Source organism: Ovis canadensis, chromosome 20 (genome assembly GCF_042477335.2).
Source record: "Ovis canadensis isolate MfBH-ARS-UI-01 breed Bighorn chromosome 20, ARS-UI_OviCan_v2, whole genome shotgun sequence".
Classification (NCBI taxonomy): Eukaryota; Metazoa; Chordata; class Mammalia; order Artiodactyla; family Bovidae; genus Ovis; species Ovis canadensis.
In genome coordinates this window covers 46,530,795-46,557,881 of record NC_091264.1, presented here as the reverse complement: position 1 = coordinate 46,557,881, position 27,087 = coordinate 46,530,795, and the positions used below count along the sequence as shown (strand labels likewise).

The 27,087-nt window shown below is 40.7% G+C and overlaps 1 protein-coding gene across 1 annotated transcript in view; it reads left to right on the top strand.

The window, feature by feature from the left end:
* Positions 1 to 12,687: 12,687 nt before the first annotated feature.
* The window catches only part of SCGN (secretagogin, EF-hand calcium binding protein), a 51,553-nt gene continuing 37,153 nt past the window's right edge, over positions 12,688 to 27,087 (top strand). Inside the window, exons 1-3 of the mRNA XM_069562632.1 lie at positions 12,688 to 13,026; positions 13,911 to 13,981; positions 25,770 to 25,862. Of these exons, the coding sequence (XP_069418733.1) occupies positions 12,945 to 13,026; positions 13,911 to 13,981; positions 25,770 to 25,862 (246 nt within the window). The 5' untranslated portion in view covers positions 12,688 to 12,944. The remainder of the gene's footprint in view (positions 13,027 to 13,910; positions 13,982 to 25,769; positions 25,863 to 27,087) is intronic.

Here is a 27,087-nt window from a genome sequence, read left to right as displayed (position 1 = left end):
CAGTATTCCTACCTGGAAAATCCCATGGACAGAGGAACCTGGCAGGCAACAGTCCATGGGATTGCAAGAGTTGGACATGACTTAGCAGTTCAACCACCTGTACAGACATAAATTGGCCATTTTGAAAAGCTCTGTGAACCCAGATCACTCATGAAAAAGAATTAAACTCATGTACACCTGTGGCTGATTCATGTCAATGTATGGCAAAACCAACACAGTATTGTAAAGCAAAATAAAGTAAAAAAAAAGAAAAGAAAAAAGGTAGCCAAACTGGAAAAAATAAAAAATAAAAAAAATAAATTAGAGTAAAACCATAAAAAACAAACAAACAAAAAAAAGAATTAAATCACCCCCAGTTAGAGATCAGGGGTTATAACCAACTACAAGTTCTGTAAAAACTATTAATAATAATATGGCAGAACTTTCACTAAGAGGTGAGCAACAGAGCAAATATTTACTTCCCTAAGAAGCCTGGCTATTGGGTCCATGAGCCCTTAGTCAGGCACCAATGTTTGGCCCTAAGTTCAGAGCATGGAAGTCCATCCATGGCTGCAGTGGCACCTGATTCTGGTCTCAATGGTGGTGTAATGATAGAGTCATGGGAAGATCTTGTCCAGTCAGACAACTGGAGAAATGAGCAGAGAAAGGAGCTCTGCAGAGTCCTGAGCACCAGAAACTCAGCAGAGTGGCCTGGGGACCACTTGGTTCTGTTTTTTGTGTGTGTGTATTTAACCTAGATTTGTATATATTTGTTATATATATAACCTAGATTTGTGTACATAACCTCAGTTTATATAGATTGTATGTATATAACCTAGATTTGTGTATATTTAATCTAGAAAAAGAGTAAGGAGCTAAGAGACAGCTGTCCTTAAATATCTGGAAATATGCCAAGTAGGACAGGTTTCTACTGTCCTTCTTGGTATATTGGGTGTGGCTGGATGGGAGTGGCTCAGGGCTCTGTGTGGAGGGAGCAGGGTGCTGACTTAACTGAGGCCAATTTCCCAGAGTCAGGGCTCTCCAGATGTGGAGTGAGTGGTTGCCTCAGGTGGTGGGAGTTTGTTCCCTGGAATTTCGATCAGAGGCTGGTCAAAGCACCTACTGGGGACAACTAGAGGGAGATTCCTAAGGTGGGCATGTGAAGGAGGAATGCTCGCTCCCATCTCTGCACATGTCTACGGAGGAGAGGTGATTTTCACTCCAAAAAAAATATATTTCTATACCCGAGAAGGAGAGATACGAAAGAAATAATTCCAATTTCACTCCAGAAGTACATGTATTTCCTCTCACCTGCCCAATGATGAATTTAGTGACTTCCCCAATTGCTGAATTTGGGAAAGAGGCTATATTAGTCTACTCAGGCCTCCATAACAAAGTATCACAGCCAGAGTGACTTACACATTTTCTCACATTTCTGGAGGCTACAAGTCTAAGTCAACCATCAGGATTTTTTTCTGGTGAGGGCTCTCTTCCTGGCTTGTAGATATGGCTACCTTCTCACTGTGCCCCGACAAGGCCTTTCCTCTTTCCTCTTTGTATACTAGTCTCTCTTCCTCTTCTTATAAGGACACTGATCCTATGGGATTAGGGCCCCACCCTTATGATCTCATTTAATCTTAATTACCTCCTGAAAGGTTGTATCTCTGAATATGTAACATTAGGGGCTAAAACATATGACTTTTTTTTTTTGGGGGGGGGGGGTTCACAATTCTGTCCATAACAGGGGCTGAGCATACTAATGCGACAGCTCTGCCTACCCAAAGAGGGATACACTCTGTACACCTCCCTACCACATGATAAGCTCAGTAGGGCAGATTCTACTTATGATGGGGAATCCTGTGACTGTTCAGTTCTTCCTGCAGCAGATAAGTACCTTTCATTTGGAAATTGGAAAATATTAGGAAGTCTGTTGTGCCCACATCTTAGCCACATCCTCCATTCTAGCTTTTATCAATAATAAGGCTGGTATCTTTATCTTCACTTGCCTAACTGCATCTTACTTTTCAACTTGGAGTTGGGGGAAGGGGGAGTATTACTTAATGAATCCCTAAAACCAACAAGGCAGGAAGCTAGAAACAGGACTTCCATCTAAAAGCACACTGTATTTTATACTTAAGTTTTAGTTCCTCCTGTCTATCTGGAGAGAAGCCCCTCAGAATTAGGGTTTTAGACACAAAATAAATTTATGCTTGAAATAAAGATTTTTTTCATTGATCACACTGCCATTTCTTTTAGGGCTATTATAGAAATATTTGGTATCCAGCTTTGCTTTGTATCAAGGAAATTATCAGTCCAAGTGATGTCAGTATAACAACTGAAATCTCTCCAGGTAAATATTGACATATCTCTGAGCTTCCTAAAAAGGCAAGCTTCTCAGCAGTGCTTATCATCTCATGAAGTACAATCTGTTCAACTTAGAGGCAGATACCCCACAAAAAACAAATGAATCCATTTTGTTTATTTGAGGGGCTTATTAAGTCTGACTCTCCCATAGAGTTTTGGGTAGATTTCCAGGAAAATATTAAACTTCCCCTGACAATAGGCTTGTTTTCTAGATATTTCCCCCCCAAATGCATTCATTCATGGGAAGATACCAGCTTACATTAGGTACATTAGTTTAGAAGGCTAGTCTTCCTGCGTATGGATAAAATTCTTCCTTTCCTTAGAAGAGCTCCTTCAGTCCTTCCTTTCCTTAGAAGAACTTCTTGGGCCCTGCTGTGTACTTAGTGCTGGTTCTGGACTTAGACAATACACACTCATCCTCAATCCTGTGCTCTAAAGCCACTTCGTTGTTGTTTTAGTCAATAAGTCATGTCCAACTCTTTTGTGACCCCATGGACTTAGACCACCTGGCTCCTCTGTCCATGGGATTTCCCAGGCAAGAATACCAGAGTGGGTTGCTGTGCCCTCATCCAGGGGATCTTCCTGACCCAGGGATCAAACCCACATCTCTTATGTCTCCTGCACTGCCAGGCAGCTTCTTTACCACTAGTGATACTTGGGAAGCCCCTAAAGCCACTTACCTTTCTCTAAATGGATATCCCCATTTTCCCTGCGCATAAGCCTTGGCAGGCATTGTGATGTGCACCTAGAAGCATCACAGGTTGGAGAGGACTTTATGCCTGAGGGGCCCCAGCTGGAATGAGAAAGACACTTGAAGAAAGCAAACAACCGAGTGAGACCCTGTGATCTTCATCCTTTACCAAGGAACTGAAAACCAGAGTCATGTGTTTGCTGTAATTATAAAAGAGATCCTTCAGGATGTAGAATCTTTATTGCATAGTCCTTGGTTGGTCTCTTAACTTGCCCAAGTGCCAACATGTGCCCAGTGCTGGGCCAGAGCAACTGGAGGCAGATGACATATGTCAGTTATTTTTCCTCTCCCTAACCTTCTGTGGACATAAAGAAAAGGACACAAGTCAGGAATCCTGGGTGACCTTAGGCATCCCATCTCTCTGGGTCTCATTTTTCTCAAACCGTGTTTTCCAAATTTTTTGGATGATTAGACTCTCCTGAGTAGTTTTCAAAATACAGATTCCAGGCTCTTGTTCTAGGGATTCTAATCCATCGTCTAGATACAGGTCAGGAATCTATTTAATGAGCACTCCTAAGCCAACACTATGCTTAGGCAAAGTCTAGAAAACACTGAATTAGATGCTATTAAAATAACTTTCCCCATTTACCAATGGAAGTCTTAGGTGGATCCTTTGAAGTCATCATGAGAGTTGTTTTCAGTCCAACCCTTCCCATCGTTAGCCATTCAGAGTACCTAACTGTGCAGAGCACACTGACGGTCACTTTTTCCTAGTGGGGGCTCTGTTAATAGCAGCAATCAAGATACAGTTACTAAAAGCCCAGATTACCTGGTAACTACTTATTCCTTCTGGCATCTTAGTCCACCAGCTGGTTTTATTCAAGTCTTCAAAGATTTGCAGGAATGTTTTATTCTGTAATAATAGCTCTGAAACTCAAGGACAACAAAGATGAGAGACTGTTATGCATACATCATTATTCATGCTTTTATAAGTATGTGTGACAAACATACTTTAAAATTTTCTCTTCTCCTTTACTTTTGTTTTAGTTTCAGGCTTCTACTCTGTACTGTCAAAAATATATATATATATCACTGGGTAGAAGAATTTTATAAAGTTGGAGAAAATGAAAAAGGAGGGAAGAAAGAAGGAAAGAAGAAGCTACATCAAAGCTTTTCACCACTGTAAGCACTGAGATTTAAAAAACAAAGTTTCACACTTTTTAATTTAGCGTTTATTGGGAGAAAAATGGAATTCTTATAAAGAATCTTATAAGAAATTACTAATTAATTAAAAATTAATCCCAGATGGAAGTTGTGAAATACAAGAAGTATTAAACAAGGAAAAACAACGACAAGCATATAAGAAAATCTACACAAATTTTGGCTAGAAAAAAAAATATTCTGTGGATTAAAAATACACTTAAAATATGTAATAAGAATGGCATGTAAGTTGGAATGGGATGAAGAATTCTAAAATGTTCTAAAGCTTTTGTGTTGTTTGGGAGGGCTGTAATTTATTAATTTTTATCTTAATAAATATGCATGTTGATATATTAATATTGATGATGAAAAAGAACTAAGACAGAAACGGAATGTATAACTTTCACATGAATAAATGGGTAAAAGTGAATGAAGTGGGGAAAAAAAAACATTATCAACTTAAAAGCAGAGAAGAATGAAAGATAAGCATACAGAAGGTAGGAAAAATAAAATAAATCCAAATATGTCAATAATTATAATAAATGAAAAACAGTTGAATATTCTATAGATACATCAAGAACACACAAGGTGATGAAACTAAATGGAAGGAGCTAGCTACTTCAAGCAAATACTACCAACAAAATGCTGATGTGCCTATATTAGTATTAGATAAAATAGATTTTAAAAAAGCAAAAATATAAGAGAAAAAAGTCATTACATAATAAAAGGATCAATTCACCAAGAAGTAATAATAATTATAAATCAATAGTCACCTAGTTCAGTTCAGTTGCTCAGTCGTGTCCGACTCTTTGCAACCCCATGAATCGCAGCACGCCAGGCCTCCATGTCCATCACCAACTCCCAGAGTTCACTCAGACTCACTCACTGAGTCAGTGATGCCATCCAGCCATCTCATCCTCTGTCGTCCCCTTCTCCTCCTGGTCCCAATCCCTCCCAGCATCAGAATCTTTTCCAATGAGTCAACCTCTTCGCATGAGGTGGCCAAAGTACTGGAGTTTCAGCTTTAGCATCATTCCTTCCAAAGAAATCCCAGGGCTGATCTCCTTGCAGTCCAAGGGACTCTCAAGAGTCTTCTCCAACACCACAGTTCAAAAGCAGCAATTCTTCGGCGCTAGGGGCATTCTCAAAATACATAAAACAAAACAAAAAAGGAAATAACTATAGAAAGAACAAATTCATCATCAGAATAGGAGATTTTAACATCCATCTTCATAATTTTTAAATGAAGGAGGCAAAAAAATCAGTAAGTATAAGTGAATCTGAACAACATAATTATATTTAATTTAATGAACATACATAGAACACCACACCCAAAATTGAAAAATCTACTTTTTTAAAAGTATACCCGGATACTTTATGAAAATTACTTTACAAAGGACCATAAAGCAAACCTCAGCAAATAGTAAAAGATGGACATTACAGACCACATTATCCATCTACAATGCAATTAGATTAAAAATCTGTAACAAAAAGGTAAAACCACATGTATCTAGAATTTAGGAAACATTTTAATGCATGTGTCAAAGGATATGATAGTGGATATCAGAAAAAAAAAAGTATTCTTAGAAACCAAAAGCAGTACTTAGAGGGACATTTACAGCTTGACATGATTAAATTAAAAAGAAAGATGCAAATTAATAAGTATCCATATAATCAAATCAGGAAAAAATGCTTATTAAAACAGTAATGTTTTATGAATGAAATTGTAAATTCCCAAAGCCATTTGGGAAATAAACTCTACTCTGTGTGGTCACCTGGACTTACCTATGGCTATCATTGATTCAGTAGGTACTAATGATATAAAACCTCTGTAGTATTTAGCAATATAAACTAGAGGGGGAAGAAGTGAGAAACAAAAAAAATTAAAGAGCTGTACTATTTTTGTACTATTTAATTTGTAATATAATACTCTGAATAAGTAGAAAATATTATAGTCTCAGTTTATTTTAACAGATTTGCAGATTTTAAAGAGCTGGCTTTATTTTACAGGGTATCAAAATCACCTATGATTTAGTGACATACAACACATTAAGAAAATGTGGTATTATATGGTCCAGTACAGAAATATTTAGTCACTGTTAGCAAACACTGTGACTGATGCTATGTGTTGGGGGGTAGGGCAGGGAGGGAGCCCAGGGATTCTGAAGAGCCATTTGAGTATCACAGACCTTAACACACAGCCCACCTCTTAATAAATCCTAAACTACCTAAAACAACTATCATAAAATAACTATTAACTGCCACTTTAGAATTAATCCCATTTAAAGATTTTTGCTTTTATTGTTAATATGGGGGGGGTGGTGGAGAGTACACTTTTCCACTGCTTATAGCAGAATAAATTGGTAAAATCAAGATGGAGGAGGTCTTTTTAATACTGTATTAAAGAGTTAAAATGTTATGTATTGTTTAGCCCAGAACTTCTGCATTTGAAATTTTATCTTAAAGAAATAATTACAAGACCATGCAAGAATTTAGCTGTCACAGCACTGACTATGTTAGTGATAACCTAGAGATAACTTAAAAGTCCCAAAAGAGGACATTAGTTAAATAAATTATGGCAATACAGATATGGACAGAATGAAAGGACAAAATAGGTGATTAAGTAGTTAATCCCAAGTAGAAAAATAATGGAGACCCATGTAAGTTAATGATTACTCAAGAAAGTAGGCTTGCTTAGCAACAAATCCAGGCAACGGTAGCACAGGACATGCCCCAAAGGAATAAAACAATGGCGGCATGAGTCCCACATCCTGCCCAGTGAGCTCAGTAAGTTAATGATCCCTAAATGTTCTCTGAACACATAAAAAACAATCATTTGTGGACCAGCTTGACCACCCAGTGACAAGAAAACTCCCCTGCTCAGCCTGGAGGAGGAGTTGATGATGGAAAGAAAAACAAAGGTCTTTTCTCCTCCTCCCAATTTTTCCTTTGATTATAAAACTGTGGCCCACTAAGTTCTCAGAGCACCTTGTTTCTCTCCCACTTGTCAGCCTCATAAGCGTCCTAGTCTAATAAATCACTTCTTATTTACTATTTTGCTCTTGCTGAACTCTACTCTGCACTGAGACATAAAGTGCTATGGTATGAGAGCTCTTCAGAGCCCCCCCTGAAATGATACTACTTAATTTCAACAACATCCTTAAAATGATGTCATTCAAGAAAGCTTAATGACATGGAGAGGCATTCATAATAGTGAAACAAGCAAGTTACAGAGCAGTGTAATCGGAATTTTGTACACATTAAAAAAAAGATTGGAAGGATATACACTAATATCTTATATATCTCTGGGTGGTGAAATTATGGGGGAATATTTATTTTCTATCTTTATTATTTGAGTCTGTATTATTCCTGTAATTAAAAAGAAACAATAAAAGGTATATATCTTTAAAAAGCATTAACTCTTTATTTCCAGCATTTTCTTGCTGTCAGATTTCTTCTAGTTGACTTTTTTGTCCTTTGGAGCTGGTGTAGCATCAAACCAAGGCAATCTCTTTGAATTCTAAGGTCTACTATACAGTCTGTGAGTTGTCTCCCATATATGAATGTTTAATAACTATTGGGAGACAATATCAAGGAAAGCATTGTTCATATTTCCCACTGGAAATTTCATTTTGAGTTTGTAGAAAGATTCAGATATTCTAACTCAAAGTTTAATGCATGCATCAGGGTTAAAAAACTGTTTCAAATTAGAAACCACTGATGTTTCTTGTACAACTAACCATCAATTAGCTATGCTAATGAGAAAAGCAGGAAATGATTGCAGGAGAAATGAAATCAGCAGGGGTAAAAAAAAAAAAAACAACTCACTGCAGTCCTTTGTTTCAGCCATCAATTGTTAAAACTTACCAGAGTGACACAGACATTTCTTTTTAAGAGATGGAGTATTAATTAAAAAAAAAAATTAATTCCTTAGAAGTCTTTCCATTTTCCAGATTGTCCTTTAGAGAAGCCATACCTAAAGAATAAAATGACCAAAATATAAGCAGCAGGAAACTTAGAGACAAAAGGCTAGTTAGCAATTCTAATCTCTAGGGGAGTTTTTATAAAGTATCAATGCAGAGTCCTTGACGCAGACCATTTAAATCAGAATCTCTGTGTCAAGGGCTAAATTAATCTATAAGTTGCATAATTTATATCTCGAGTCATTTCTAGCTGTTTCCTATTTGTACCCTGAGTTCTCTGGTTGGACAGTCAGGGACTCAGGCAAATCACCTTTGGTTGTTTCACCTCCATTCCCATTACTCCAGTCCGAGGCAGAACCTTTTCAGTGAGAAAGTCTTAAAAGTGACTTCTGCTCATCCAGTATCTTTAAATACCTTCCTAATGACTCTTCCCTGTCAAAGATATGGAATTTTCCCAGAAGGAAACTTTTACTTGAGAGAATGCAAAGTATCACTGCCATGACTGCTATCTGGATACAAAGAAAATGAAAATAAGTCACTGAATGGAAATTACAACTCCCCAGAGAGCTCCACATGCCAGGCTCCTGGAAGCTGGTCTGAGTTCCCTCTGTTCTTCAGTTCCAAGAACAGCAGACCTTGTAGCTGTATTTCTTTCTCTAGATATCACTTTTACAACTTTCAAAAACTGTGTTTGAATTACATGCTTCTGTAGAAAGTTTTAAAGTAGAATTACAAATAAAAAAATTAAAAATCTTCCTCAATCTAGAGATAAACATTTACATCATTTGTGTACATTCTTCCATTTTTTGTGTGTGTGTAGAAATGTACTCAAAGGTTTGGGTCATGAAATATGTGCATTTCTGTAACTTTTTAATCTTAAACTTATGTTCTAAGCATTTTTTTGTGTGTCATCGAGCTTCAAGTTTTCTGTGTATGCAACAAAGCCTATTGTTGTGATTCACCATCATTTATTTAACCATCCACTATATTAGACCTTGATTATCACATCTGACATTTGCCTTGTTTTCCCTTTTTTCCTATTTACCAGAAAGCAAGATCAGTCACAAACCTGGTGAGTCCATTCTTGTATTTCCTGACTGATGTTTGACACTATATCCAAGTTTCCCAGGACCACATATGATATGAAGATATATGACACTAAATCCCTTAATCTATCCTCCTGCACTGCTCTCCAGTTTTGTATCCAACACTTTCCCCAAGAGTGATGATATTGTTTTTCCTCCTTTAACCTAAACCACACTCCTCAAAAATCCTGAAGTTTACATCACGATCTTCTGAATGTGTGTGCAGGGAAGAGTCATCATTTTAGTATCTAACCCATGCTGAATGTTCACTCTGTTTTCCATGCTAAGAGGTGCACATGTATTTTTTTCATTTAAACTTTATGACAGTAATACAAGGCAAATCCTACTATTATCTCCATTCTGCAGGTTGAAAAGTGAGGCTTCTTTTGAGTAATTTGACTAACATCACAGCTAGTAAGAGATAAAACTGGCCCTAAACTCAGGCCTGTTTGTTTCTAAATAATTTATCATTATTATTAACTAACATCCATATTTATTCAAAAATTTTTAATTTTTTGCCTAATGCCTTCTCTATTCCAGGATCCTACCCAGGATACAATGCTATATTTAATTTTCATGTCTTCTTAGACTTCTCTTGGCTGTAACAGTTTCTCAGACATGCCTTATTTTTCTAAGCCATTAAAATATATATATATATATATATATATATATATATCCACCTCGTACTCTATAAGACCATAGCAATTACAATTATATTGTGCATTGTTAGGGCTTCCCTCATAGCTCAGTTGGTAAAGAATCCACATGCAATGCAGGAGACCCTGGTTCAACTCCTGGGTTGGGAAGGTCTGCAGGAGAAGGGATAGGCTACCCACTCCAGTATTCCTGGGCTTTCCTGGTGGCTCAGCTGGTAAAGAATCCACCTGTAATGTGGGAGGACTGGGTTCAATCCCTGGGTTGGGAAGATCCCCTAGAGAAGGGAAAGGCTACCCACTCTAGTATTCTGGCCTGACGAATTCCATGGATTATAAGTGTCTCTATAAGTGTCTTCCAGTTGAGCTATTTCAAATCTAAAAGATGATGCTGTGAAAGTGCTGCACTTGCTCAGCAGTGGCCACAGGAATGGAAAAGATCCATTTTCATTCCAATCCTAAAGAAAGGCAATGTCAAGGAATGTTCAAACTACCGCACAATTGCACTCATGCTCAAAATTCTCCAAGCCAGGCTGCAATGGTACATGAACCGTGAACTTCCAGATGTTCAAGCTGGATTTAGAAAAGGTAGAAGAATCAGAGATCAAATTGCCAACATTTGCTGGATCATCAGAAAAGCAAGAGAGTTCCAGAAAAACATCTACTTCTGCTTTACTGACTACCCCAAAGTCTTTGACTATGTGGATCACAACAAACTGGAAAAATCTTAGAGAGATGGGAATACCAGACCACATTACCTGCCTCCTGAGAAACCTGTATGCAGGTCAAGAAGCAACAGTTAGAACTGGACATGGAACAACAGACTGGTTCCAAATAGGGAAAGGATTATGTCAAGGCTGTATATTGTCAACCTGTTTATTTAACTTATATGCAGAGTACATCATGTGAAATGCCAGGCTGGATGAAGCACAAGCTGGAATCAAGATTGCTGGGAGGAATATCAATAACCTCAGATATGCAAATAAATCACATTAATGGCAGAAAGTGAAGACCTAAAGAACCTCTTGATAAAAGTGAAAGAGGAGAGTGAAAAGTTGGCTTAAAATTCAAAATTCAAAAAACTAAGATCATGGCATCTGGTCCCATCACTTCATGGCAAATAGATGGGGAAGCTATGGAAACAGTGAGAAACTTTATTTTGGATTCCCAAATCATTGCAGATGGTAACTGTGGCCATGAAATTAAAAGATGCTTGCTCCTTGGAAGAAAAGCTATGACCAACATAGGCAGCATATTAAAAGGCAGGGACGTTACTTTGCTGACAAAGGTCTGTCTAGTCAAAGCTGTTTTTTTCCAATGGTCATGTGTGGATGTGAGAGTTGGACTATAAGGAAAGCTGAGCACCAAAGAATTGATGTTTTTGAACTGTAGTGCTAGAGAAGAATCTTCAGAGTCCCTTGGATGGCAAGGAGATCCAACCAGTCAATCCTAAAGGAAATCAGTCCTGAATACTCACGTGAAGGACTGATGCTGAAGCTGAAACTCCAATACTTTGGCCACCTGATGAGAAGAGCTGATTGATTTGAAAAGACCCTGATGCTGGGCAAGATTGAAGGCAGGAGGAGAAGGGGAAGATAAAGGATGAGATGGTTGGATGGCATCACTGACTCGATGGTAAGCTCCGAGCAAGCCCCGGGAGTTGGAGCGATGGACAGGGAAGCCTGGCATGCTACAGTCCAAGGGGTCACAAAGAGTCAGACACAACTGAGCAGCTGAACTGACTGAACTGAATAAGTGTCCATAGTTCTCACAGAAACCTTCTCAAGCTATTAAATCCTCATTTTATAGAAGAGAAAACTGAGGCTTAGATGAAATCCTTTGGTGCAGGTCACAAAGCTAGTAAGAGCTGGAGCTGGGGTCCTAACCTGGAACTGTCTGATCAGGAGTGTCATATTTTTTTAAAAAAATATACTAGTTTAGGTGGCTTGTGCACACGTGCTTTTAAAAAATAAAACTGAATGTTAATATCAGAGTTAGAACACCATAAAAGATCTATATTTGTTCTAACTTTGTTACACAGGCTCAGTCTAAAGATTTCTCAACAAAAAGTTCTAAGCATATGGCCCAAAGCCATCAGTGTTACTCAGCTTACTATTTCACAAAGCATCCAGTCAAGTTTTGAACAATTCTGATCATTAGAGCTCTGTGTTCCGTGAAATGGCTTTTGTCCTTTTGTCTCAGTGTGGCCCTGGGGAGCCAGACACAATCATCTAAACTTCTATCCCAGAACTCTGCAGTTGGCCACCATGTCTCCCCCTAGAAAATCTTTTCCTGGAAGAGCATTCTATAGTATGAACTTCACTCAATATCCTAATATCCTGATTTAAACCACAGTTCCTTGCAGACTCTTTATTTAGATTCACGTCTTTATAGTGCATTTTATCTCTGCAATGTGCATGCCCTATACAATCAGAGCTCAGTAGCTTCCTTTCGACAGTCTCCTTGCTTACTGGTAATCTATCACCACCGTCACTATCACCCCTCTCTCCACCTCACCCCCACACTACATTTCTAAATCATCAGGTCCAAACACCAACTCTTTAAATGGGGGGCTCTCTCTAGAAAACCCCTTGAGACACACGTTTGGAAGGTAGTGAAACTTAAGGGGGATGCTTTCTCTGAGTGTGACACACAAGTTAAAGGGCAAAGAGAGTGAACCATGGACAGCCAGAAACAGCTTTCTCCCTGACTTCGCCATAGCGCTACAGCAGACAAGAGCTCCCGGGTGGATCTGCCCAGGACAGACAGCACGTGGGGCGGGGCAACACACTAGGAACAGGGCGGGTTCTAAGCAGCTGGTTTCCCTGAGCGGTGTCCGCGGTGGGGGCTTGGGGACTGCACAGTGTCGCCAAGGCGCCAGCAGCCACCCTGCCAGCTGCCCTCGTGCCCACCCCTCAGACAGGTGCTCAAAGCAAATCAGAGAGAGAAAGAAGCAAGCGAGGGTGTCAGACGATACAGTAAAGGAGTCTTGATCAAAGTTCTCTAGGGGTTCCTTTCCAGCCGGTGGGCGAGCTTCGTTGTCAGTACCATGGACAGCGGCCGGGAACCTACTCAGGGGAGCTTGGACGCCGCTGGCTTCTGGCAGGTCTGGCAGCGCTTTGACGTGGAGGGTGAGTAAAACAAGCCAACTGTTCAGTCTTGGTGAAAGGACCTCGAGTTCCCCCTTCCCCGTACATTTTCCCTGCAGGAAAAGTTGCCCTCCAGTGCGGTTAATGCAATATACCGAACAGATATTTGGTATACTGCAGTTGTACATCCAGATTATCTTGTGAAAGTTCAGGGTGGGAGGAGAGACTTGAATCCCACCACTCTTTCCCAACCTATGCGTGTGTGTGTGTGTGTGTGTGTGTGTGTGTGGTGATATAGATATCATTGTATATATTAAAGTCTTGGGGACTGACACCCGGGTACCTGAAGTCAGTTCTGGCTTGTTTTTACTCCAATCTGCTCATTTTCACACAGTGACTATCCGGGTAACCTCTTGTCTCTTAAAGAGACGGTGAAATTTTTAAAAATAAAATTTCAAAAAGACACTACTCTCACTCCACCAAAAATCTATTTGAAAAGAACTTAACATTTGCTTTGCCCTCATTAATAAAGAAACATGAAAATATCTAAAGGATCTGTTTTAACCCTGAAAACTAACATTTAACACTTACATCTCTTAAACTTTTTGAAAACTGAAAAAACCTTGGGTTAGAGTTTATTCTAAACCTCATGTTTATTTCTGGATTAAAATTCATGAATAGCTCTCCTTTCCCAAATATTTATATGAGCCCCAGCACAAAGCATTTACTCTTGACTGTGTTATTTGCTTTCAAATCCATGTCTTCTAGAGAAGATGTTGCCACTTTGAGTTGTAAAAAAATAAGATCCATGGGGATTTTATAAATTTGAGATTGAAAACAAATTTAGATATTAAATGTTAATTACTAAATGCCACATGTTATTATATGTAAGTGACTATTATTTATGCACACCTTTTTGCATTTAGAAAAAGGTTACATAGAAGAGAAGGAGCTTGATGCTTTCTTTTACCACATGTTGACAAAACTGGGTGTTGATGTAAGTATACTTTTACTAAGCATTAATTTGTCTCTCAGTGAGTTACAAAAAGCATCCAAGTCATATGTTGATTTGTACAATACCTATTAATCCCATCTGACCTCTCTTCTTCCTTGCATGCAATTTTCCTCCCTCTCCTAGCAACATAGAGGGATTTAGGTAGGTTTTATAAGAGGTTCAACTGCAGCATTAGATGTGCTGGCCACTGATTTTTAGTGTGACATCTGTCATCCACTATTTCAACTGTAAATTAAAACAAGTCTGTTTTGAATGTCTCCTGGGTTATGTCTCTGCTAATGGGTTTAAATCTAGAGATAAGGTAGCTCACTTTGTTCAAAAAGATGGAAAAGATGTTAAGAGTGTTAAGGTGCTGAGTGTTTAAGTGCATTGGATATTACTTGGACAGCAAACCACAAATAAATCATTTAGAATAATTTTTTCCATTATTCATTGTTAGAAAAGGTTACAAACTTATGAAATGGTAAACCAGAAAATAATAAACATACTCAGAGCCCAAATATAAATGTGAACCAATCTATCAAGCATCTGTATCCTTCCCTGATGGTAAATCTGGCTTTGAGAGAGGCAGATTAACTTTTGATGAGCCCTCTACCAAAGCAGAGGAGGAACACACACAGAGACGTGCCAGCATGGGGTTGGGAGAACCTGATAAAGACTCCATCGGGGGATGCGTGGTAACGGGAGTAGCTCTGGAAACAGTTGCATTTTAAATGAATTGTGGTGATAGCTTATCTTCAGATATATTTGTTTGCATGGAAGAGTACTGGAGTGCATGACACTTTCATGTAGGAGCCCAGTGAGGGGAACAAGCAGCTTGGAGATGGTGTTTCTGAGTTGGAGGGAGGGCAGTCAGCTCAAGATAAACAAGGCTGCCATCTGCCTCCAACAGCCACACAGGTTTTCTTGCTCTAATTTTCAGTCTCATCTCAGTTTCTCTCATTTTTCTGTTCATTTCTATTTCTTATTTTGTGTTTCATAGCCATCATCTTCCATCATCTCTTGACTTTCTCTGTGATTTCTGTCTCTCGTCTCTCTTACCTCTGATTTTTACTTCTCATACGTCTCTCCACTGGTCTCTGTCTATTTATCCCGTCTTTAGTCTGTTTTTCAAGCTCCCATGGTGCCTTTCTCTCCCTCTTTTTTTTCTTCTCTCTTTAATGTCATGTCTCTGTCTTTCATTTCTTTTATCAATATCATTTTCTCTCCTTTTCTCTTTCCTTCCCTTATTTCTCTGCCTCTCTCATTTCTGCTTTGCTCCCCCTTACTGCTGGCTCAGATTGTAAAGAATCTGCCTGCAAGGCAGGACACCCAGTTTCAATCCCTGGGTTGGGAAGTTACCCTGGAGAAGGAAATGGCAACCCACTTCAGTATTCTTGCCTGGAAAATCCCATGGACAGAGGAGCCTGGCAGGCTGCAGTCCATAGTTGCAACAGTTGGACACAACTGAGTGACTACGCATACTACCGTAAATGCAAAGGTTCGTGGCATTCCAGAACCCACGAGTCTGATACCATTTTGTCAAACATGATAGGAGTATTTGAGGAAAATAAAAAGATGAAGGCAAAACCATTCAAAGTCTTAGAATAAACTGGATGGTGGAAAAAAAAAAACAAAACCAGATACTTGGAGAAAACAAGTCACACCGTGTGTGTGTGTGTGTGTGTGTGTGTGTGTGTAGCAGAGTTTTATCAAAGTAAAAAAGGGGACAGAGAAAGCTTCTGACATAGACATCAGAAGGGGGAATGCTTCCCCGCCTCCCCCTAGCTAGTCTTATCAAGGCCTTATATACTTTTTTCAGACCCACTCACAAAATACACATCTTAAATTAACAAGATTAGAACTAACAACAGAAAGATCTTACCAGACCCACTCCTATAATATACATTTTAACATGACAGGATTAGTCAGAAGGTTCTTGTTAAGGAGAAGCAAGCCCTTGAGCAAGATACATTGTTATATTGACTAAGACAAAGAAATGTAGAGAAGAACTTTTGTCCTTTTCTTGAGAATTCCAGACCCCTTTCTCCTCCTTGGGGACCCGGGGCTTCTTATCGATCTGCCTAGGTATTGACTCTCTCATTCTCCCTTTTTCTTTTAGGAGAAATATGCTGCCACGGGAAAGGGGCATCATTTTTGTTCCATAACCTCTTCCTGCTGTTGAGGGGTGTGGTCCCTAAAATGTTGAGGCAACATATTCTCCTAATCCTCATATTGAGGGTCTTTGATCGAGGGGCCCCGAGTAATAGTTGGAGGAGGTTATGGCCCTCACAGGAGCTTGGACAACCATTTGTAACTTAAAAGCTTTCAGATAGTTAGAAACAAAGCTAGTTTTACAGTTACAGATGTAATGCAAAATAGCCATTAAACCAAGTTAAAACCTAAACAAAATAAAAAGTCACATTTTGTCCATAGTTAAGGTACAATTATGTCATACCAGTCCATCTTAGGATTGTTAGATGTCATCACAGAGTTGAAGAAAGTCCTTTCCTTGAAGCGGAGAAACCCGCCATGGGAAGTCTTCAATTGAGGAGGGGAGTGCTCCACAAACCCAGCAATTATGTCAATTATGGAATGCTTCATAAGAATGAGCCCAGGACAGGAAGGCATTGTCTTAAGGGTCAAACGGCAGACTCAGGACTTTTGGAGTCAGCAGAAGCAAGCCCACATAGATTCTCAGGCCAGCTCGGTTCCTGGCTCAAACAGCAGCTTGTTTGACTCAAAGGCTGGGTCAGGAGTTAACCTCCCAATAATGTCTGTTGAAAAGCTAAAAGCTGAGTCATATAGTCAATTTTAAGGCTTCAGGATCTATGACAATATCTGTGCACAAAAACTGTCTGTCTTAGAGAAAGTCCCTTGTTCTTAGGGGCAGTTCAAGCCCTCATTAAAGCCATGGGTAAAACTTTAAGCCAACTGTCTTGTGTTTCCTGACTTAGCATACATGAATGTCTTTTAAAAATTTCATTAGCTTTTCAAACTTTTTCTCAAGATTGGGGTCTCCAGGAACAGTGTGATATTCTACTCCTAGAGCTTTTGACACCCCTTGAGTTACAGCATCTTTAAATACAGAGCCATTGTCACTCTGAACTTTAGGGTTTGAGATCCCACTTATATCATAAGTCAGTACAGTAAGGTTTTGCCCATTCATTAACCTTGGGCTTTAGTGAATACCGCTTTTAATGTGAGAATAGGTGAGGGTCATTGAGCTTGATAATGACAGGAACAGCATTTTGTGCTTGACCCATAGTTTTTCCATCAGACCACACTCTAGGATTTACATTTTGTTCAATTAATGGGAGAGAAAGAGCAGGCTCCATATTCATGAAACAGAGGCCTAGACCTCGCTCAGTATATCCCTCCCCAGAAGTGGTGAGGGAGACTCTGGTATAAACAGAAACCCATGAGAAAACAGCACAGAGTCCCAGTTGCCACTTATAGGATGACTGACATAATAATGTTTGGCTCATCCAGACAGCCCCATTTCGGTAGTGGATCAGGAGGAAAGTGGGCCAGGGGCTTCTGTGAGCACAGAAAAAGTTGCCCCAGTGTCCAAAAGAAATTGACTGATGGCCCCTCCACAGTTATTAATACCTGGGGCTCCTCAGGTGTAATTAGGACAGGAGCTTGTGTGGGGATCCCCTGGGAACCTTCAGTCCTAATTGTCTTGAGAGTCCAACCCCTGGGGCCTACACCTTGGAGGGCAGACTCTTCTTCAGTATGGTCCTTTGCAGACCAGGAGCTAGAGGTGGATTAGATGCCTGAGGGCAATCCCGCTTGAGATGCCCTTCCTTTCCACAGTAATAACAGTTCAGGTCAGTCACTCAGTCGTGTCTGACACTTTGTGACCCCATGAATGACAGCACTCCAGGCCTCCCTGTCCATCACCATCTCCTGGAGTCTACTCAAACTCATATTCACCTAGTCAGTGATGCCATCCAGCCATCTCATCTTCTGTCATCCCCTTCTCCTCCTGCCCCCAATCCCTCCCAGCATCAGAGTCTTTGCCAATGAGTCAACTCTTCACATGAGGTGGCCAAAGTATTGGAGTTTCAGCTTCAGCATCAGTCCTTCCAAATGAACACCCAGGACTGATCTCATTTAGAATGGACTCGTTGGACCTCCTTGCAGTCCAAGGGACTCTCAAGAGTCTTCTCCAACACCACAGTTCAAAAGCATCAATGCTTCGGCATTCAGCTTTCTTCACAGTCCAACTCTCGCATCCATACATGATCACTAGAAAAACCATAGCCTTGACTAGATGGACCTTTGTTGGCAAAGTAATGTCTCTGCTTTTTAATATGCTATCTAGGTTGGTCATAACTTTCCTTCCAAGGAGTAAGTGTCTTTTAATTTCATGGCTGCAGTCACCATCTGCAGTGATTTTGGAGCCCCCCAAAATAAAGTCTGACACTGTTTCCACTGTTTCCCCATCTATTTCCCATGAAGTGATGGGACTGGATGCCATGATCTTCGTTTTCTGAATGTTGAGCTTTAAGCCAACTTTTTCACTCTCCTCTTTCACTTTCATCAAGAGGCTTTTTAGTCCTCTCCACTTTATGCCATAAGGGTGGTGTCATCTGCATATCTGAGGTTACTGATATTTCTCCTGGCAATCTTGATTCCAGCTTGTGCTTCATCCAGCCCAGCGTTTCTCATGAGGTACTCTGCATAGAAGTTAAATAAGCAGGGTGACAATATACAGACTTGATGTACTCCTTTTCCTATTTGGAACCAGTCTGTTGTTCCATGTCCAGTTCTAACTCTTGCTTCCTGACCTGCATATAGGTTTCTCAAGAGGCAGGTCTGGTATTCCCATCTCTTTCAGAATTTTCTACAGTTTATTGTGATCCACACAGTCAAAGGCTTTGGCATAGTCAATAAAGCAGAAATAGATGTTTTTCTGGAACTCTCTTGCTTTTTCCATGATCCAGCGGATGTTGGCAATTTGATCTCTGGTTCCTCTGCCTTTTCTAAAACCAGCTTCAACATCTGGAAGTTCACAGTTCATGTATTGCTGAAGACTGGCTTGGAGAATTCTGAGCATTACCTTATTAGCATGTGAGATGAGTGCAATTGTTTGGTAGTTAGAGCATTCTTTGGCATTGCCTTTCTTTGGGATTGGAATGAAACTGACCTTTTCCAGTTCTGTGGCCACTGCTGAGTTTTCCAAATTTGCTGGCACACTGAGTGCAGCACTGTCACAGCATCATCTGTCAGGATTTGAAATAGCTCAACTGGAATTCCATCACCTCCACTAGTTTTGTTAGAACTGATGCTTTCTAAGGCCCACTTGACTTCACACTCCAGAATGTCTGGCTCTAGGTGAGTGATCACACCATCATGATTATCTGGGTCATGAAGCTCTATTTTGTACTGTTCTTCTGTGTATTCTTGCCACCTCTTCTTAAGATCTTCTGCTTCTGTTAGGTCCATACCATTTCTGTCCTTTATCGAGTCCATCTTTGCATGAAATGTTCCCTTGGTATCTCCAATTTTCTTGAAGAGATCGCTAGTCTTTCCCATTCTGTTGTTTTCCTCTATTTCTTTGCATTGATCACTGAGGAAGGCCTTCTTATCTCTTCTTGCTATTTTTTGGAACTCTGCATTCAGATGCTTATATTTTTCCTTTTCTCCTTTGTTTTTTGCTTCTCTTATTTTCACAGCTATTTGGAAGGCCTCCTCAGACAGCCATTTTGCTTTTTTGCATTTCTTTTTCTTGGGGATGGCCTTGCTCCCTGTCTCCTGTACAATGTCATGAACCTCAGTCCATAGTTCATCAGGCATTCTATCAGATTAAGTCCCTTGAATCTACTTGTCATTTCCACTGTATGATTGTTAGGAATTTGATTTAGGTCATACCTGAATAGTATAGTGGTTTTCCTTACTTTCTTCAATATAAGGCTTAATTGGCAGTAAGGAGTTCATGATCTGAGCCACAGTCAGCTCCTGGTCTTGTTTTTGCTGACTGTATAGAGTGTCTTCACCTTTGGCTGCAAAGAATATAATCAGTCTGATTTCGGTGTTGACCATCTGGTGATGCCCATGTGTAGAGTCTTCTCTTGTGTTGTTGGAAGAGGGTGTTTGCTATGACCAGTGCGTTCTCTTGGCAAAACTCTATTAGCCTTTGCCCTGCTTCATTTTGTACTCCAAGGCCAAATTTGCTGTTGCTCCAGGTGTTTCTTGACTTCCTACTTTTGCATTCCAGTCCCCTATAATGAAAAGGACATCTTTTTTGGGTGTTAGTTCTAAAAGGTCTTGTAGGTCTTCATAAAACCGTTCAACTTCAGCTTCTTCAGCATTATCGTTTGGGGTATAGGCTTGGATTACTGTGATATTGAATGGTTTGCCTTGGAAATGAACAGAGAACATTCTGTCGTTTTTGAGATTGCATCCAGCTGCATTTCAGACTCTTCTGTTGACCATGATGGCTACTCCATTTTTCCTAAGGGATTCCTGCCCATAGTAGTAGATATAATGGTCATCTGAGTTAAATTCACCCATTCCAGTCCATTTTAGTTTGGTGATTCCTAGAATGTTAGCGTTCACTCTTTCCATCTCCTGTTTGACCACTTCCAATTTGCCTTGATTCATGGACCTAACATTCCAGGTTCCTATGCAATATTAAGTCCATCCCTTTTCACCTGGGTTTCTCTAGGCAGTTTTCCTCAGGCTATTTCAGAGCAGATTTAACAGCCACTGTTGGGGCTGCCTGGTTCTTTTTCGCCTCTTATTATCCTCCTCATATTCTCTACCATAATGGGCTGTCTGAGCCAGCTGTAAGTTTTTCTAAAGACTGATTTGGTCCAAACACCTGTTTTTGTAACTTACAGCAAATACCTGAAGCTGACTGAGTGAGTAACCTACCTTTTAAGATCATTCTTCCTTCTGCACTTTTAAGATCAGTAAACTTGTGGAGAGCCTCCCATCGTCTATCTAGGAATTTACGAGGAGTTTCCTTCTTTCCCTATTCTATGTTAGCCAACTTAGCATATTCTAAAGTCTTAGCGTGTGCTCGCTTGAGTCCTTTAAGAATACATCTGGCAATGAGGCTCTGTTATTGCAGCCACTTGGATCCCAGTAGGAAGGAGGGCTATTTTGTGTTTCCTCTTTCCCCATGTCTCACGTTCAAGCCATTCATGTCCAGAAGTAGTAGCTTCCCCCGAAACTCAAGTTTTTGAGTCAGGAGTCTGTCCCAAGACATGCATTACATCTCACGAAGTAAGGTCATAAAGTTAGGCCTGTAAAGTCTTCTAGGTACTTTTTGGATCCTCTAAATAGTCTTGACCACAATTGGGACTTTTTGAAATTCTATCGAGACTGAGGCAACCCCTCCTAGAAGGGTTTTATGATTTTCAGCCTGTCCAGATAAAGGGGCAAAGTAAGAGAACAGGAGAGAGCTGAAGGTTTTACACCCAAATCTGTAGCCTTAGGACATAGGTCTGGCATGTCTCGCAGACAGATCAAGAACAACACGAGGCACTTCTACATAAGGCATTTCCCTTATTTTCTACAGAACCAGTCTAGTTGTAGAACAGTAATAATTGAGATCCTTCAACAGGTCGGCGTTCCCTGTCTTCCAAAGAATACTGTGGCCATTCAGTATCACAGAAGAAAATCAGACATATCTTTTTAAACTTGGGATCAAACTTGTACCAACATTAAAAAAAAAAAAAACAACAACCATTTTAAAGGAGTGGTTTTGGAACTGCTAGCTCCCATCTGTAAAAGAGAAAAAAGTGGCTTCCATAGCTGTGGCTTTTTTTCCATCAGAAGTGTCCTTCTAGATGGGGGTGTAGACAGACTCTCCAACCAAAGCTTTCCTTCCCTGGTCGGACTTAGTCTGTCCCTTACCAGCACAGGCTTCTTACTCATCCCTCCCGGTTCTACCCACCAAGGTAGGGTGGAGATGCCCCAAGGGTAGGCCTGATGGCATCCCAGATTGACATCCAGCTCCTCACCATTAAGACCTTTGTCTGATTTTTGCTCCTCCTCTGATGCCACCCGGGGTGGAGCAGAGTAGCCCAGAATGTTCCCCAAGCTAGGACCACTAGGGGGAGCATCCCCCTCCCATGTGCCTATGCACATTCCCAAGCACAGTCCTGACTGCAGTAGAAGCGCTGAGTTATAGAGAGACAAACAAAACCCCCAAGATGTCTCTTCTGAGTGTCGCCACACCACTATATGTGATAGCAAAAGAGGTAGTGGAGGGTCGGCCAGCGAGGAAAAAGTGATTTTGTCCTCAAGCTACTAGGGCCAATCCTTCCAGTTCATACCCACAGATTCCACAAAAGGAACATCTAGGGAGTAGAGACACAAGCCAATGGAGAGCCTTCTCTGGTCTGCTAAGAGCTAGCACTACCAAAGGAAGAAGCCCACTGTACTTCCAATCTGACCATATCTTGCAATTCCTGATCTGTGTCTTCAAAAACCTTACGGTCACCAGCAATGCTTCTACTCAGAGAGATTGGAGGCACAGGCATGACAAAGACTTACTTTTAGGACTCTGGCCCTTGAGGCAGACAGCCGAGAAAGTGACCTCTAGCCTGAGAGACGTCCCTGGAGCTAGAGCTCCACCTAGCTCCCACACGTGCTCTTGTAACTTTCTGGCAAGGCTTGCCTAAGCCTAGCAAGGCTAAGCGCTTCCATACATGGGGTCTAAGTAAAAGTACACAATAACAGCATGGATCACAAGTCCCTTGAAAGTCTATGACCCGACAGATTAGATTAGTAGTTCTAATTTCCCACGCAATTATGAAATGGCCAAAGAGGCCAGGAAAAGCTGACCGAGAAAGGGAAGTTCAGTCCACACGCTTTGCCCGTTTTTGGTCGCTCCCCTCGCAGGGACCTTGGGTGTCTCTTGGCATTGGCAGGTCGGTATAAACACCCGACAAGGTCCCCTTTTTGGGGGCTGCCTTCAGTCATTACAAGACACTGTGAGACCACAGAGCAGGGCTCATCACTTGCTTCATGCAGGGTGTGTCATTCACTCACACAAGCACACTGAAGAGTTAGTCAAGTAAAGCAGGAAACATGTGTATTGAGAAAGCAGAGAGGCTAGAGCTCTGAGTGTTCTTACCGTGTCCTGAAGATCCCGGACGAGCCCCCAAGATGATAGCTTACAGTGAACAGTAAGATTTGTGATCACCGAAGAAGGTTTCCCTTTGGGACCAGGGACCAGGCTTGATCACTCAAGAGCTTTTGTGTGGCAGAGTTTTATTAAAGTAAGAAAACGGACAGAGAAACCTTCTGACATAGACATCAGAAGGGGTTGAAGAGTGCCCTCCAAGTCACATCTTTTCAGAAAGCTTCTTGCTTTAGTGATTTAAAGAAGAGGAAAGTTGCTATCTTTTCTGAATACTGAAAACTGAAACTAAATATTCTCAGTACTGAAAGTGTCTTATTTTCAGTCATGGCATGAGAGGTGGGACTACTCAAACACTAGGGTCTGCTCTAGGGTGGGGACACGGCTCTCTTCTTCTGGGGCTTTGGCTGACTTTAGAAGCAGTGTTCCCATTAGTGAGGGAGAAGACGGATGCCATCTCCCATAGCTTGGCTGTTCTTACCTCACCCCTGCCTCAGATCTGGTTTGGGGCCTCACCTTCTCACACATGCACAGGCACGGCCCTCAGAGCAAGGGAAACAACAAATGACTTGCCAGTGTCCTGGGCAACTGTGTGCCGTTCAGGCATTCCTGAAGCCAGAGGCGGAGGGGCTGGAGGTTGCAGAGTCCCCAGGCTAGTGGGAAGAAAATTCTGATGTGCCTGAGAATTACATTTATTTGTTAACATGCAAAGCCCCAGGTCCCACCTCTTATGTATTTCAGTACATTTGGGGTTTGCTTAGGATCTTGCAATTAAAAGCACCCTAAGTGACTCTGCGTCTCCTTTCGCCCTCTGCTCCCTTCAGGGACAGTACACGTCAGGGAGGGGGTTGTGATATAATCAGGCCAGTCCTGCTGAGCTGTGGCTGTAGCCCCAGGCACCTCTCCTCAGCTCTTGGCGAGGGAGAAGACTTTTGGAGCCAGGGGATAAGCTGTTTAAACTGTTAGTCAGAAGTGCTGTCATCTGCCATTGCTGCCTTTCAAATTTTGGAGGCATCCCCTCAGGGAATATGGCTACAGGGACCTTCACTGGGCACTCCATGCTGCTGGAACAACCACGATTCAGGAAACCGTTCCTAATTCTGGACTTTTTTTTTCCTGCTGAGAAATGAGAAGACCCTAAGTACGTCTTTAACAAGAAGGCATGTTCCTCCCAGCTGAGGGACAATCACCATTTGTGACACCTAATTCTAATCAGTGATGCCCCCGTGAGTCCAGAACCATCAGCAGGGAGGCCTCCATGACCGGGCAGCCACTCACTCTGGTGTTTAGACATGGCGGGCCGTTCATCAGAGGCCTGACTAGGGCTACTTTCCTCCCTTGATTAGCGAGTCACACAGACCTGGGGAGAAGGAATTTTAAGATTTCGAACAGCAAGCTGCCTGCTAGTCAATCTTGGAGAACAAGCAGCTTGTAAAGACCTGCTCCTCACAGCCTCTGAGGGGCCTGACTTCATGGAAACATCAGCCACTTCTGCTGCTGGTTGTTACTATACCCACCGCACTGGTCCCTCCAACTTTTTTTCTTTTCAAATGCTCAGAACTGCCTCTGAACTAGGTCTAGCCCGTATGTTGCAGAGCATCACTTTTGGGGGCTGTGTGCACATTTTTCATGTACAGATTGCCACACATGCTGAGACTCTCAATGCTCCAGAGATGCGGGACTTAGAGTCTCAGAGAAGGTGGGCAGGGTGGGTGCTGATTGGACATAACAACAGAGGGAACCCTAGGCTGTCTTGCTTTAGGTTCAAGGGATAGTCATGAACTTTGGGGTTAGAGGTCTGAGAGGACAGGTCAAGTTCTGTGCCTTCAAACTAAAGGTAGAGGGCCAAGCTGAAATTCAAAGTGAAGACCCACCTTAAACGATTTCTCTGCACGATACACATACACACCCATACAACACACCAACCACACAGTCAATGGTGCCAAGACTAAAGAGGCTAATCTCTCTGTACTTAGAGGAGTGTCAGATGAGGAAACCTGGTTGGCAGGAATACCATGACAGTATTAGGGAGCATCAGTTTAGTGTAACTGATCTAGTCCGGAGTCTAGGAATCTGGCACTTTTGGGGAGTGTCTGTGACTCTCAGCCTCTGCATGAAAATACATCTACAGCCCACTGATGAAGAAGAATTTAATGTGTGGGAAAAGCTGCACAAGGAAGAGGTATGCCACATCTTTGGTAGTTCAGTGATTGCTTCTTTGGTTTCCCCTTTAATTATTTTCCTCTTCTAATTATGTTTTTTGGGGGAGTCCAAGATTAAGAGAATGAACTATGGCAAACTGAAGGCCCAAAAGAGCTGGACTTTTCACTTAAAAATAGAACAAAATGTTCTTGGGAAGAAAGTTTATATGTTCACTACAATACAATCTCTTGTCACAAAAAAATACAGGAAAATGTTCAGATTCATACTGCCAACACTCTAAGTCTCTCTTCATTCATATATTAGGAGCTCACTGGCTGTGCTACCTAGTTAGGATTCTGATTAATGGTTATTTAAGAAATCTTCAACACCTCTCTCTTGTCTGCAATTGGTGAGATCTCTTTCAATGTCTAGGGAACTTGGTTAGACTACTGTAATTATCAGGCTGTATACTCTGAATATTTGATATCCTAACTACATTCTTGGAATCCCAGTGGCTTTAATATGGTTCTGTCTGGCCCACTGTAGGATGCGGTCAAAGAAGAAAATGTACAGAAGATAAAACAACAATTTATGGCTCCCCACGAGGTCTCTAAAGATGGCTGCATACAGATGAAAGAGGTATCTTTTATGATGGTACCTTTCTTGACAATACCTTTTTGGGCTGAGATTTTCTCTGTAGAATAAAGAAAGTTTTACATTTGATTGGGAAATTAGAACCCGCTGCAAGGCAGTTGGGTTGGATAACACTTTTGAAATACTCACTTTTCCTTTCTCATCAATCTTAGTGACAAGGACATCCTTTTATTTAGGTCAATCAATATTTATACTTATTTTATAATTGGGTAATTGATATGCTAGAGGCTTTTCAGTTACACAGTGTCCTGTTCAAATTCAACCTTGATGTAAGGAAAAACTTACTGACAATAAATAAGTTTAAATTTCAGCATCAGCTCCCAGGGCAGACTGGAAAGATCTGCCCCTGAACATCATGAAAACAAAACAGACAGCTGGTGTCTTGACTTCAACTCACCCACATTTACTAAGCACCTACTAAAGCAAGGAAATGCATTAAGCACGCAGTATCTCACACAGCTGGTCTTTTAACCTGATTATTTTCCCTTCCAGTTACAAAAAGATTCACAGTTTAGAATTTCCACACATATTATGTTACTCTAGAGTAACATGTTGTATTGTATGTTATTGTATTGTACATTGTATATTACATTTTGTAACAGTAGCTACAAAAATGGTCATCAAACATTATCCCTATTTTACTGATGAAGAAACTGAGTTATCCAGCATCATATGGCCAAGACGTGGCACTGGTTTAAGTTACAGGTATGAATCTATACAGGTTTATTCTATAGAGTTACGAATTCATACGTAAAAATAAGCTGCTATGAAACTAAGATATTTATTTCAGAGTCAAAATTGCCTGCTAGACATATTATCTGAAGTCTGAAAGGCTAGTCTCTTGATCCTGTCATACTTGGTCAATATTATCGATGAAAATAGCAATTTTTCTTCAGAAAGTTATGATAATAAAGCAAGATAATGTCTTCTTATAAAAAAAATAGACATGTTCACCAGAAGGCTGCCTTCTCAGAAAATGAATAAGCTAAACTAGATATTTATGAGTGTAGTTGTTTCCAAAATTTTCACTAAGAGGCAAAAAAATTATACAACCAATAATTGCATTGCAACCAATGTAAAAGTAGCAATGTATTCATTAATGGAAATATAATTGCAAGTTTCAGGTAAAAATACCGAAGTATTCATAATGACATATTCACGGTTGCATCCTTCTGCCCACAGAACAGAGTACAGTGCATAGGGGTGTTCA